Below are 13,427 nucleotides of genomic sequence, written 5' to 3' on the forward strand. Positions count from 1 at the left end.
GGGACTAGATTAAGAGGTCGTCTAGGTAAACCAGGACATACTGATCGAGAACATCCCTAAAAGATATCAATCCCAAATTGTCAGAAAAAAGCAGGGGAATTGCAGAGACCAAATGGCATCACCAGGTATTCAAATTGCCCATGCCGGGGTTTTGAAGGAGGTTTTCCACACCTCTTCTTCCTTGATCCAGAACAAATTGTTGGCCCCATGCAGATCCAACTTGGTAAAATAACGAGATCAGTGGTAATAGGTATCTGTTCTTCATTGTGATCTTGTTCAGACCACGATAATCAATACATAGTTCCATTCTTCTTAGGGCCTGTTCATATCAGCGTTGGCTTTACGTTCCGGGGTTCCGTCTGAGGTTTCCGTCGGGTGAACCCCGCAACGGAAAGTCAAACTGAAACTACAGCTAGCATTTCCGTCACCATTGAGATCAATGGTGACGGAAACATTGCTAATGCTTTCCGTTCGTCCCCATCCCGGCAGGTTTCCGTTTTTCCAACGGAATCAATAGCGCAGTCGACTGCGCTATTTATTCCGTCATTGAACCTCCGACGGAATCCCGGATCGAAAAGCCAACGCTGATGTGAACAGGCCCTTACTGACGAAGAAGAATCACAGATAAATCCTTTCTCCAAATTTTCATCAACATAAGCTGACAATGTCTAAGTCTCTGGTATAGGGAGCGGGTATAATCTACCTCTTGGGGGAGTGTGGCCATGAAGAATAGGCTGCAAGGACCGATGTCACCTAGAAGAACCGGTTGGGCCGGCAACCTAACGCTGCTGGCCGTTCAGAGGAGGAGGGCTGTGGCCCGTTCAGAGGAGGAGGGCTGTGGCACGTTCAGAGGAGGAGGGCTGTGGCTGGATCCAGAAAGGCCGTTGCTGAAGACAGGAGCAGAAAAGGAGGAGTCCAGTTACATGGCAAGAAATCCGAACCCCGTGAATTTCTTGTGACTGACAGGTCACGGTCATAGCAACCTGTGGGTTGCAATGTGGCCACATTCACTTTAATTACGTGCGATGCATGCAGGGGCATACAGAGATCTTTGGCCGGCTAAAGTCGCCGTCTACCCCTAGCCTTATAGGAACCTAGCTAGAGTCATATGGACAGTAAATAAAATATAATAGTTACTCCAAAATACAATATTCGCTGTCATTACCATTGAGACAACTGCCCGACTTCATTGGAGGTCCGCACATTACGTTTTCTTTGAGCAAAGAAGATGGATTTATACAGCTCCAATCGTACTCAATAATAAACCTTCAGTAAGCTCTCAAGCTCCAGCCAGAATTTTATCATTTAACTCTATGACTGTATGAAGGGAATCAGGGGATTTAAAGTTATATATCAGAACAATTGAGCTCCAGGCCTTATAAAAAAATATATTATAAAATGAATCAGTAAAGAATTTCAGCCGATAAAGAATAGGTACCCTTAAAATACTTAAAAGGGAGGGACAGTGGAAACCACATGATAAGTAAATGTAGTTTATCAGTTCTGCAATATAAGTAAGGGCTGTATATATTCCACCACGGCAATAATATGTGTCTAAGTTATATTTGCAAGAAGTAGGAGACATTACGCCAGGAAGGGCATTGTTATTACTAAAAAATAACACTCATCCGACCATCAGTATCACAATCACACAGACAACACTGACCCACTTAGCTCCACATACGCTACTCATGGCACCAGATGTTTGCTCTGCCCAGCAAGCAGCCAATGTTTACTTTGTTAATATTTGGCATGGAGGTGCATCACTAATATAATAAAGAGCTCGTACAAAAAAATAAAAACACACACGTTTGCTCTTAGGCAGCTAGTAGATATTAAAAAAACAAAAACGGTAAACCAGACAACCTGCCTGAGATGAAGATGGACAAAGATCTGTGTATCAACGATCATGTGAGAAACTGTGAAATTGTTAAAGGATTTTTTGGAAGCAATATGTTTTGACGGCCTATCCTAAGGACAAAAAGGTCAATATGTTCTCTATGTTGGTCCGACCACCAGGACCACCACCGATCAGCAGAACAAAATGAATGGGTCTGAACTGCAGGACTAGGCACAAAACCGCACATGCATGTGCCTGAACAAACACTAAAGGAGACCTTTCATTTTGCTGATCGGTGGGATTTTTGGGGGTCGGACCACAACAAATCGCAAATTGATGGTCTATCCTAAAAACAGGCTATCAGTGTAGATTCCCAGAAAATCCCTTTAAATTATAGTCGAGAGTTGTAGTGGGAATTCTTGTGATTATCATCCAACTTTTTCTCCCATAGTGAAACATCAAGGTCAAGCACGAGCTGTGGTAATGCCTCAATTTTACCGAGACTCGTAAGCGACAGAAAGTTGCCATGGAGCTCTAGCCTAAAACTTGTGGCGATTCATTCAGGATTCTGTATTAAAGCACTATGGATTTGTTGTTTCTTATCTTTTCCAGCTTTTCCCTCCCAGGCTGCCATAGATCATTACATTTTGTGGAAAACCTGAAGAAACCGAGAGGTCAGGAGGGAAGGGAGAGCAGGGTCTACATTTTCCAAGAAACTTGGGTGACTATGTGACTAAATGACTACTGTAATTAGCTACTCATTGGCTCTAGTTGCGAGAGGAATAAGAGGGCAGGAGTATAATTGGCTGACATAGGAAGAAAAATGTAGCGTCCACGACCGCCGACCGTGGGGATTTCTTACCCCCCGACAGCCGCAGCCATGGATCTGTGAGCGCTGGCCACATCTCCTCCCCAGGAGACGCCAGTGCTTACTTCCGTTCCGTTCTGCTGTGTCCCATAGGATGCGCGAGCATGCTCGTGCCCGTTCTTAAAGGACGAGCGGGCGCACATGAAAATAATCATCAATTACCCATGATCAGCCTGGACTATAAAAAGGGCTCTGCCCTTTCACTCATTGCCTGAGCGTTGTTATGTTTACTCGTGTTAGTCTATCAAATGGTCCCTTAGTGTTATCCTGTTCCCAGTGTTCCCGTACCTGCTACCTGTACTCTGTATCCCTTGCCATTTGTTCCTGTGCCTTAGAATGTTGAAGTCGTGTTGTGCTATCGGTCATGACTAGTGTGTTACACCACGCATGGTGTCTGCTGCTAAGGTCCCATCTGAGCCTAGCCGTTACTACTGTCTGAACTGCTACAGGTACCCTTGTGCTTGGACTATATAGACATTGACTTGGTACACTGTTTGGCCAGCTGCTATCCCACTAAGGCGGTACAGCCCAGTGGGTCCACATACCCACAGATCCCGCTGGTCAACCCAAGACCGTGACGTCATCACAAGCCATGCAGTCGGATATGCTAGTCTGCCGATTACGACAGGACCAACCCCTCCAGGCGGTCAACGCCATTACACATCGGCTCGATGCACAAGCTGCAGTCATCTCAGCATCCGTTCATGTTGCTCCGGCAGTTCCTCCTGCAACTTCTCCTGTCAGATCAGTGCTCACTCCTGAGTCTCACTGCCACTACCTCCTCGCTACAATGAAGAGGCGAGGACCTGCAGGGGATTTCTGAACCAGTGCCAGATCCACTTCAGTCTAAATGCCAGAGCATTTCCTACTGATGGCGCAAGGCTTGCATTTATAGTCTCACTCCTTACTGGCAAGGCCCTAGCATAGGCAAACCCTATCTGGGAACATCAGGGACCAGAGACCCGTGACTTCCAGTGTTTCCTACAGACTTTTTGCACGGAACCTGAAGAACCTGGACGACTCTCCTCAGAAGCTGCATCTCTTCTGATCCTTCGCCAGGGGAACACCTCTGTGGGCGAGTACGCCATGCCATTCTGCACCCTGGCGGCAGAGCTGTCCTAGAACAACGAGGCCTTGGTGGCTACATTCTGGCAGGGACTGTCTCCTAAAATTAAAGACGAGCTTGCCGCTTGTGATCTGCCACCTACCCTGGATGACCTTATACTTCTAGCCATCTGGATTGACATGAGGATCTGGGATTGATCCTAAGAGGTTCGTCGGGAGAGAAGATTCCCTAAGCTGGCTCCTATCTTCCAGCAATCCCTGTTGCCCTCACGAGTTGTCCCACCAGAGGAGCCATGCAGGTGCACCGGCTCAATCTGTCTGCCCAGGAGAAACACTGCAGACGCACTTCAGGACTTGGTCTGTATTGCGGCCTCGGAGGCCATGTTGTGCGTTTGTGCCCTCAGAAGCAAAAGAAACTCCAATGCCTAGGATTGGTTGGAGAGACAACCCTCTGGGGAGGATTTTTGTGGGGTTGGCAGACAGGAGGAGAATCCTTCGCTGGAGGCACAGCTAAAAACTGTCTGGGCACGCAGGTGCTCGTAAGACCCAAGATCTGATTGCGCATCATTTCTGGTGGCCCACGCTGCCCAAAGATATTGTGGACTTTGTCTCGTCCTTCACTGTGTGTGCTTCCAACAAAGTTACTCACTCCAAGCCTGCCGGTCTGCTCCAGCCTCTGCATGTGCCCAATTCTCCCTGGCAGCATATAGCAATGGACTTTGTCACGGACCTTCTGTCCTTTGCAGGATGAAATATGGTCTGGGTGGTGTTGGACCGGTTCTCGAAGATGGCTGATTATATCCCGCCTACCGGCCTACCTTCTGCTCCTCGGCTGCCGAATCTCTTCATCCAGCACATATTCCATTTGCATGGCTTGCCTCTTCATATCGTGTCTGATCGGGGGTATCAGTTCACCTTGAAATTCTGGAGAGCCCTCTGTAAACTCCTAGACGTGAAGTTGGACTTTTCTTCAGCCTATCATCCCCAGTCTAATGGACAAGTCGAGAGGATTAACCAAATCATGGAGAATTATCTTCGCCACTTCATCCTTCATCTCCATGCAACATGATGATTGGGTACAGCTTCTTCCATGGCCCGAGTTCTCGTACAACAACCACACACCACCTCCACACCAGTCTACATTTTCTACGGCCAACATCCACGAATTCCTCTTCCTGTTCCAGCTACATCCAAGGTACCCACAGCGGACTCTGCATTTGGAGATTTTATACAGGTCTGGCAGCAAACCCGGTCCTCTATTCTGCAGGCAGGTACCAAAGTCTGGCTATCCTCAAGCAATATCCAGCTGAGGGTGCCGTCATACAAGTTTGCTCCCAGGTTCCTTGGACCGTTTGAGATCCTACAGCAAATCAACCCGTCTCTTACAAGCTTCGGCTGTCTCCTACCCCCAGGATCCCCAACTCCTTTCATGTGTCCCTACTGAAGCCTATGGTTCTGAACCGCTACACAAAAACGCCTAGCCCTGCAGTTGCCTTTAGCGGTTCTTCCTATGTATCCGAGGTTAAGGAGATCCTAGACTTCAAAAAAGTAGGAGGAAGAACGTTTTATTTGGTGGATTGGAAAGGGTTTGGTCCAAAGGAGAGGTCCTGGGAGCCAGAAGAGAATCTCAATGCTCCTGCCCTCATTAAAAAGTTCCTCTCTGGCTCTGGTCCCAAGAAGAGGGGGAATACTGTAGTGTCCACGGCTGCGGACCTTTGGGATTACCCACCCCCCGACGGCCGCAGCCATGGATCTGTGAGCGCTGGCCTGCATCTCCTCTCCAGGAGATGCCAGCGCTCACTACCGCTCCGTTCTGCTGTGTCCCGCAGGGTGCGGGCGCGCTTGTGCCCGGCCTTCAAGGGCTAGCACGGGCACATGAAAATAATCATCAATTACCCATGATCACCCTGTACTATAAAAAGGGCTCTGCCCTTTCGCTCATTGCCTCAGTGTTGTTGTGTTTACCTGTGTTAGTCTTGCAAATGGTCCCTTAGTGTTATCCTGTTCTCAGTGTTCCCGTACCTGCTACCTGTATCCTGTGCTACCATTGTTCCGGTGCCTTAGAAAGTTGCAGTTGTGTTGTGCCATCGGTCATGCCTGCTGTGTTACATCACACCTGGTGTCTGCAAGGTCCCATCTGAGCCTAGCCGTTACCACTGTCTGAACTGCTACAGGTACCCTTGTGCTTGGACTATATAGACATTGACTTGGTACACTGTTTGGCCAGCTGCTATCTCGCTACGGTGGTACAGCCCAGTGGGTCCACATACCCACAGATCGTGACAAAAACAGAGTACATAGTGGTAGAACAATAAGTACTGTATTCTCAGCAGACTTAAGTTTCTATATGTGTGATATTGCCAATCCTTCCCTTTTATATGGGAGTTGAACCAGGTGTGTACAGCAGTACATCCTCTGCCGAAAGACAAATGACTCACTTTATTAGACCAGGCCTTCTCAACGGTTTTTTTTTACTGGGGTTTCACCAGCCAGAACATAAAAATTCCTGGGCCTCACCATAGAAGATCCATGCCGAAATAAAAAAATTAGACGTATGTGTGGCATCATTGGGCCAGAGAATGACATCACTCAGGCTTAACCTACTCTATATCCAGTAATACGTGTAAGAAGCTTCTTTGCAACTACATGATTGACAATTAGCTACATAAATGTAAAAGGAAGCCCAAAAACTAAAAAGTATGTGATATAAAACAGTGATTGTGAATTCCTGATCTTTCATCATATCAGAGAAACATCACTTTGTGTATATCTAGCCTAGAACATAATACTTGTTGCACTCAGTATAATACTCCTACGTGGAATTATCCGTTCACCAGCTTAAATCCTCTTAGCAGGTTCCTTTAGATCAAGTTCATTGACTATCTCACTGGTCGACCAGTCAGTTAAAGAGGATCTGTCACAGGAGACCGTGTTCTCTCCAAATCCGAGTCTAACCCCCTCCCCTTCCCTATGACTTAGATGTCAAGATTTATAGCCTCTAGATGCCATAGACACATATAAGAAATCATCAGTGAGGTCTGAAGATGTAGTGGACATCCAGGAGAGATTGTCACAGCAGTAGCCATACAACCCGCATGGTCGAATAGCCCGGAAAATTAATGTCAGACAATAGGAAGTTACTTGAGAGTTGATCACGTTAAATTGGATACGTTATTTTTTATTTCAAGGGTGCCAGACTTTGGTGGCATTTTGCTAAGATAAGCCGCCAATGTCTGATCGGCAGGGTCCAACCGATATGACCCATGCTGGTTTTTAGAATAAATTGGAGCAATGCTTGGAAAGCGCTTTGCCACTTTGTCTCCTAGTCAATGGCTGTCCATGTGGCACCAACATAATTTTGCCCATGCCGGTGGATGACATATTACGGAGGTATCCTCCACTCCTAGCATCGCTTCTATGTGACAATACCTCCGTAATATAGGACTTGGGACTCTGTGTATGATTAGCGCATCTTAAAAACGTTATTCTCCAAAATGAGAATCACTCCGATCCACGGGTTCTAGAATACGCTTCAAGTTGTGACGCTGAATCTGCATTAGAAAGACCATTGACTGCAGTTGCAGCAGAAGAAATATCAATATCAGCTTTAGCATCCTTACGCTGGCCACCAGTTTTTATTAAAATGTTATCTATGGCAGGTAAAAAATGGCAGCTAGGCGGTATGATCCACGCACATGGCATTACCGCGTGAACAGATGCTGTACAGGGGCACACACAGTCTCTACAGGTCTGCATTACGCAGCGGTAGGTACTCCGTTTGCAGAGAAGGCCTTGCGTTAGATGGTGTGGTACCTCCAGTTGGCATCACCTCCATATGGTGTGAGGTCATACATTGTACAAATGCCAATAGGTGCCTAAATAAAAGTGCCATAAAGTATGGTGCCCAACAGTGCCATACATTGCCAAGTAACACTTCTATACAGTGCCACTATCGCCATAGATTAGCAGCAGTGCCAGACAAAGCCTAAGTAAATACCACCACACAACATAATACAAACATAAAGCGACCAAGTAACAGTTCCATACATAAAGTAATCTAATAACAATACTATATAATTATATATAATGGAATAGTAATAATGATACGGTGTGCCAGGCTATCTGAACGCTTTCTTCAGCAGAGGCAGCTGGTACAAACACACAGCTGTAAGCATGGCCTGGTCCGTGTGCTGCCAAATGTATCCTACACGAGGCACTGTATACTCCACGACAAGTAATGCTACTAGGGGGGAATACCTGTATAATATGACTCGCATTTGAGCCGGCCACACTTTTTTTCTTGCAGAATCTATGAGAAAAACATCTGTGTGCCTCAAGTGTAAAATCGCAGGTAAACGCTGGTGTGGCACGGGTCCATAGCAGGCTATGGGCACCGTATTACCGATCTGTAATGTGGCTTTGTGCATGAGGCCTTAGCCTGTTCCAAATATTCTCGTAGCATAAAAGTAAAAAGAAAAACAGAACAAAACATCAGATGTCTAGAGCTATGGGGCCCTTGGAGAGAGGGGGCCCAGTCTCGGTTGGACACACTTTTCTATTGGGTGACCAGAACTTGTACAGGACTCCCCGCTCCTGAGGGACTGTATTATTAGCAACCAAAGGGTTGGGGAATTTGCCCAAGGGTCATAAAAAGGGTGTGGAGGAGAAAACAAATACCTTTTGTTCTTGGTGGCAAAGCTCAATATCATATTAAGGGGCCCATTTTGAACTATGGGGCCCTCTATTTTCTATGTACGTCACTGACTTCACTACTGGATTGTTTTTCCAATTGAAGTCAAGGACTCTAAAAAAAAAACAACACGCAAGCATACTGTAGTAATTTATAAAACAATGAAGAATTATTTAAATGGGTTATCCGGAGACATAAAATTGATGGACTATCCTCAGGATACGCCATCAATATCTGATCGGTGGTGGTCGTACTCTGGGCACCCCGCCGATCAGCCGTTTTGAAGGGGCTGCAGCCCCTTACACTGCTCGTACCGTCAAACGCAGACGCACTTGTAGCGGCGGTTCACAGTATTACAATCTCCTTCCATTCGGGATGAGGCTGTAAGGCCTCATGCACACGAACGTAGCCGTGTGCACGGCCGTGATTTTCGGGTCGGCCGGCTGCGGACTTTCAGCGGACTGTTAACCGCAGGCCGCCCGCAAGTCGCGGGACATGCACATGGCCGCGGCCATTGTTTTCAATGAGCCCGGACCGCAGAACCGGCCCGTAATAAGACATGCCCGTTCTTTCTGCGGTCCGGGCTCCCGGGCCGGCACGGACCGCAAAAACTACGGTCGTGTGCACGGCCCCATAGAAAAGAATGGGGCCACAATTCTCCCGTGGATTTTCGGGGGAATTGCGGCCGCAAAAACACGGTCGTGTGCATGAGGCCTAATACTGAGGACCGCCGCTACAAGTGTGTCGTGATTTGACAGTATGGGGCAGTGTGAGCAATAAAGGGAAAGCAGTGATCGCACGAGCGCCGCGGCCCCTTCAAAACAGCGTACACGTTTATTTCTTAATGTATATATGATGAAACTATTTTTACTGTAGTCACTGACACAGTCTTAAAGGTATACAAACACCTTTTAAACCTATGAGGGTATGTTCACACGGTCCCTTTAAAGAGACTTTATTTATGAAAACCAGAGATCCCCTTTAAATTAAATATCCAGATATTTAATTTAAGGTATGTTCACACGCTTAACAAAATACGGCTGTAAAATACAGAGCAGTTTTCAAGGGAAAGCAGCCTCTGATTTTTAGCCGTTTTTTATGCATCAAACTTTTTTTTGATGCGTTTTTTTAGGGCCGATTTCGGAGCTCTTTTTCTATTGAGACAATGAAAAACGGCTCTAGAATTAGCTCAAGAAGCGACATGCACTTCTTTTTATGAGGTGTTTTTAAAAACGGCCGCATAAGAAACGTTCCGTGGGAACAGAACGACGTTTTTTCCATTGAAATTCCAAGGATTCTTGGAGTGCTGCAGCTGGGATGCCCAAAGATCAGCTGCAATCTGTGCTGAAACCGGCAAGTGTTCAATTTCCCTGCAGTGTCACCACAGGTGAAATGAAGTATTGCACACAGTTCCCATTGAAATCTAAGGACAGTCTGTGTAATGTGTGGACATGCTGGGTCCTCCAGAGTGAGAGGCGTGCTTTGTAAGGTCTTGGACGGGGACCCCTCCTATTAACTCCAGACAACCTCTTTAACCCTACACTTACAGTGCTGCAAGTTTGTAATATACTACCATTAAAAATGTGGTCCTGAGCTCAGAACTTTAGTCCCTGACTCTGTTTATATATAAGTATATGCTGATTATAAAGAGTTACATTTGAAGAGGCTGCTGTATGGACATAAAACTGCTCTATAAACAAGCAAAGCCCAACCATACAGCCACGGTCCGGGACTGAAGAGTCAGAAATATATTATAAAGTTGATGAATTTTTATAGGTAAAATAAATAAACCTCGTATGTTAAAACTGTAGGACCCACTTTAAAGAGTATTATGATTTCGGTTAATAAAGCTTAAAAAAATATGCCATTTTCTAATATATTTTATGTATCAATTCCTCATGATTTTCGAATTCTCTGCTTGCTGTCAGTGAATGGGAACGTTCTTGTTTAAATCCAAAGGCTGAATATCAGTCCTGGTCTTGTGATGATCATACAGGTGCAGGGCTTGTTACAGTACAGTTAGCAGAGTTCTTTCTTGTGACGAGCTGTGCACCCCTGTGTAATCATCACATGTCCAGGACAGATTTGAACAAGAAAGATCCCATTCTCTGCCAGCAAGCAGAGAACTTAAAAAGCATGACAAATTGATGCATAAAGTATATTATAAAATTGCTTAACTTTATTTTCTTTTTTTTGCCAGGAAACCAGAATACCCCTATAGGCTCCCATTCTGGTAGGAGTGATAGGAAGGGAAACTTTTTTTTAAACTTGTCACATTTTTCTTGACCACATTTTTCTTAAGCAACGCCTCAACCCCAAAGCTAATATGTATGTATGTATGTATATATATATATATATATATATATATATATATAGAGACACACACACACACACCTGAAGTGACTATACTCTATACCTCTATCATGTATGAGGCTTCTGAGCCATAGACATAAAGATTAAGAGCCAACCATTGCAACATATACAAGGACCAGAGTAACCGTCCCTAACATACTTCTGTTACAGGTATCATCGCATCCTTTACCAGTGCGAGCGATCATGCAATGGTTATTTTACGACCTCCTGTGAATGCTGCACCAAAGGCTGCTGCTGCTGGCCTGAATTCTGCTGGGTAACAGCTGGATAATTGATTTGGATAATGAAGCTATGGCTTAAACAATATGAAATATTTTGCTATATATTATGTTTTATGTCGGTGTCTAGTTTACGGGGGCACTTTAAACAATGAAATACTAAAACACTGTCCGTTCTGTTAGTGGACAGGACTCTCCAGCTATCATAGTCTTTATATAGGCAGCAGTGAAGTAGCGGCTCCCGGTCACATCACAGGCCCTGCAGCTTGTGGACAGCTACCTGGTGCTGAACTGACGAGCACACAGCCATGAAATGAGCACTGCATTGCTAACAACCCCTCTGTCCCTGCACAGCCCCCTACCCTCTCCCTGCACTTCTAGCATGCAGCAACCTTCTCTATCCTAATAGGAGAGTTCAAGCAATATGGGGGAAGGGGGAAAGCAGTTTAGAGGTGTTTATAAGAAAAGATGGCAGCTATTATAGCCCACCCGAAGCCTGTATAAACTAGGCCCTGGATGAACATAATATTGAATGTTTTGGACCAAGAATCCATGTTGAATTGGCAACATTATCATTTTTGTATCAATCACAGCAACCCTGTTATGCAGCTCCCCCCCCCCCCCCCAAAAAAAAGACCGCAAGGGTTAAAGTAAATAACAACCCCCTGACATAGTGCAATGAATCTTATATCACCCCATACAGCACAAACATATACACAGTAACCCCTTATCTGCCAGGTCAGCTATTTCTAACACAGAAACACATATATACTGCTATCCAACCACACAATGAGCAGCGGCTGCTGAATATCAGGGACTCCTATTCCTCTTAGGGGTTTTTATTTTTGCAGTGTTTGCAATAAATAAAATTAAAAAAATACCAATGTGACTTATACATGTTGGATTTTTAGAGATTTTCACCCTATGATGATCTGGGGGGGGGGGGGGGTATGAGAAGAACATTAGTGTTTTTCTAGATCTATGAGGGTGGGTTGATGCAGACATCATTAGGAGGAGCCTGCAATGCACCGCACCCCCAGCTCTGAACAGGTTACATAGGAGACATGCTTACTTGAGGACTGACTGCTCCTTCTCCTCTTCTTTCTTCTGCCGGTCCATGACAGCTAGGATGGTCTTCCTCTCGTCCTCGGTTAGGTGGCTGAGATCTGGCATCTCAGGCAAGAGTGGCTGTGCAGGAGGCAGAGGGCCGCCCCTGGGCCCGAGAGGAGCAGACATGTTGGTGGATAAGCAACACACCGATTGGAAACACTGGATGTCAAGCAGGTTGGTAGTAAGACATAAATCACACCGATCTGCAGCACGCGTTTAAATCCCGGATCCGTAATGACATCAAGATACGGAGAGCGCTAGATGAAGAATAAATGTATCAGCAACATAATGCTACAAATAAACGGAGCAGCAATGCAAAGTAGTACATCCCCAAAAAAAGGGGGCTTGCGGTTCTTGAAGGGACATTCCAGCTTTGTGCTATTGAATGCCCCTGTGGTTATCCCCCCTCCCCCCTGCGCCCCACAGACGGTGCAAGGTGTCCCTGCTCGTGTGCTGAGGGGGCTGGAGAGAGCCGCACGGTGACAGCAGCAGCAGCAGCAGCTGGAGATGGATGGGGGAGGAGGCAGGGATGCTGCTGGTAGTGGATGCAGCTGCGCATGCGTGTGTCACAGCTAGGTGGAAGGGGAGGAGGTGAACTAATATATATATCCACTTCCGGAGACTAAAGACACAGAGCGGCCGAGTGACTCACGGATGACCAGATGGCTCCTCCTGGAGACAGGCAGCTGTATACACGCTGGATCATCCCCCTATATAACGCCACCGAGGCGAGACCTCCTGGAAAAAGACGCATCAGCGGATATCTGCAGGATGGACACGCAAAAATGCGATTGTTTCAGTGCAATTCTGCTAATCCGGCATCCGATAATCCGGAAACGTTTTAAAAAAATTCTCATCAGAGAAGTGAAGGTTCATCTAGTATTTTCGAATCCAGAACAAGAGAAAGTTGTGAGACTCCAACCACATAATAGTAGCAAGATTTATATGGAAATATTTTATTTTTGGCTGAGTTTCTCTACTTTTCTATGACCGTTTGATAATCCAGAACGTTTAATAATGTGGCACCTACTATCAGGTTTAGTCAGCAATTAAAGGAATTAAATGTAATCATTTAGTAGGGGGGGGTTGGTTCTATGATATTGTTTATGGGGAAAACCCAACTGCCCCCTAATTTTTTCTCCCAATCAAGGGTTAAACGGGATGGATTTTTAACCCTTCAAATACCCTAAGGGTGCAGGCCCACGCAGCCAGATTTTGTTGCAGAAATTTCCGCAACTGTAAAATCAGTTTTATTTATCTGAA

General features: G+C 45.8%; 1 protein-coding gene across 37 annotated transcripts in view; it reads right to left on the minus strand.

Annotated features, from left to right (window-relative positions):
• The window catches only part of RIMS2 (regulating synaptic membrane exocytosis 2), a 583,792-nt gene extending 571,132 nt beyond the window's left edge, over nt 1-12,660 (minus strand). For 8 of the 37 annotated variants that reach the window (XM_075825868.1, XM_075825874.1, XM_075825889.1 and 5 more), the window contains exon 1: nt 12,127-12,639. In XM_075825868.1, the coding sequence (XP_075681983.1) occupies nt 12,127-12,290 (164 nt within the window). In that variant the 5' untranslated portion in view covers nt 12,291-12,639. Of the gene's footprint in view, nt 1-12,126 lie in introns of all 37 variants that reach the window. The other 29 variants (XM_075825842.1, XM_075825847.1, XM_075825846.1 and 26 more) reach the window with 15 other exon arrangements.
• Nucleotides 12,661-13,427: the final 767 nt, after the last annotated feature.

Source organism: Rhinoderma darwinii, chromosome 5, assembly GCF_050947455.1.
Source record: "Rhinoderma darwinii isolate aRhiDar2 chromosome 5, aRhiDar2.hap1, whole genome shotgun sequence".
NCBI classification, from domain to species: Eukaryota; Metazoa; Chordata; class Amphibia; order Anura; family Rhinodermatidae; genus Rhinoderma; species Rhinoderma darwinii.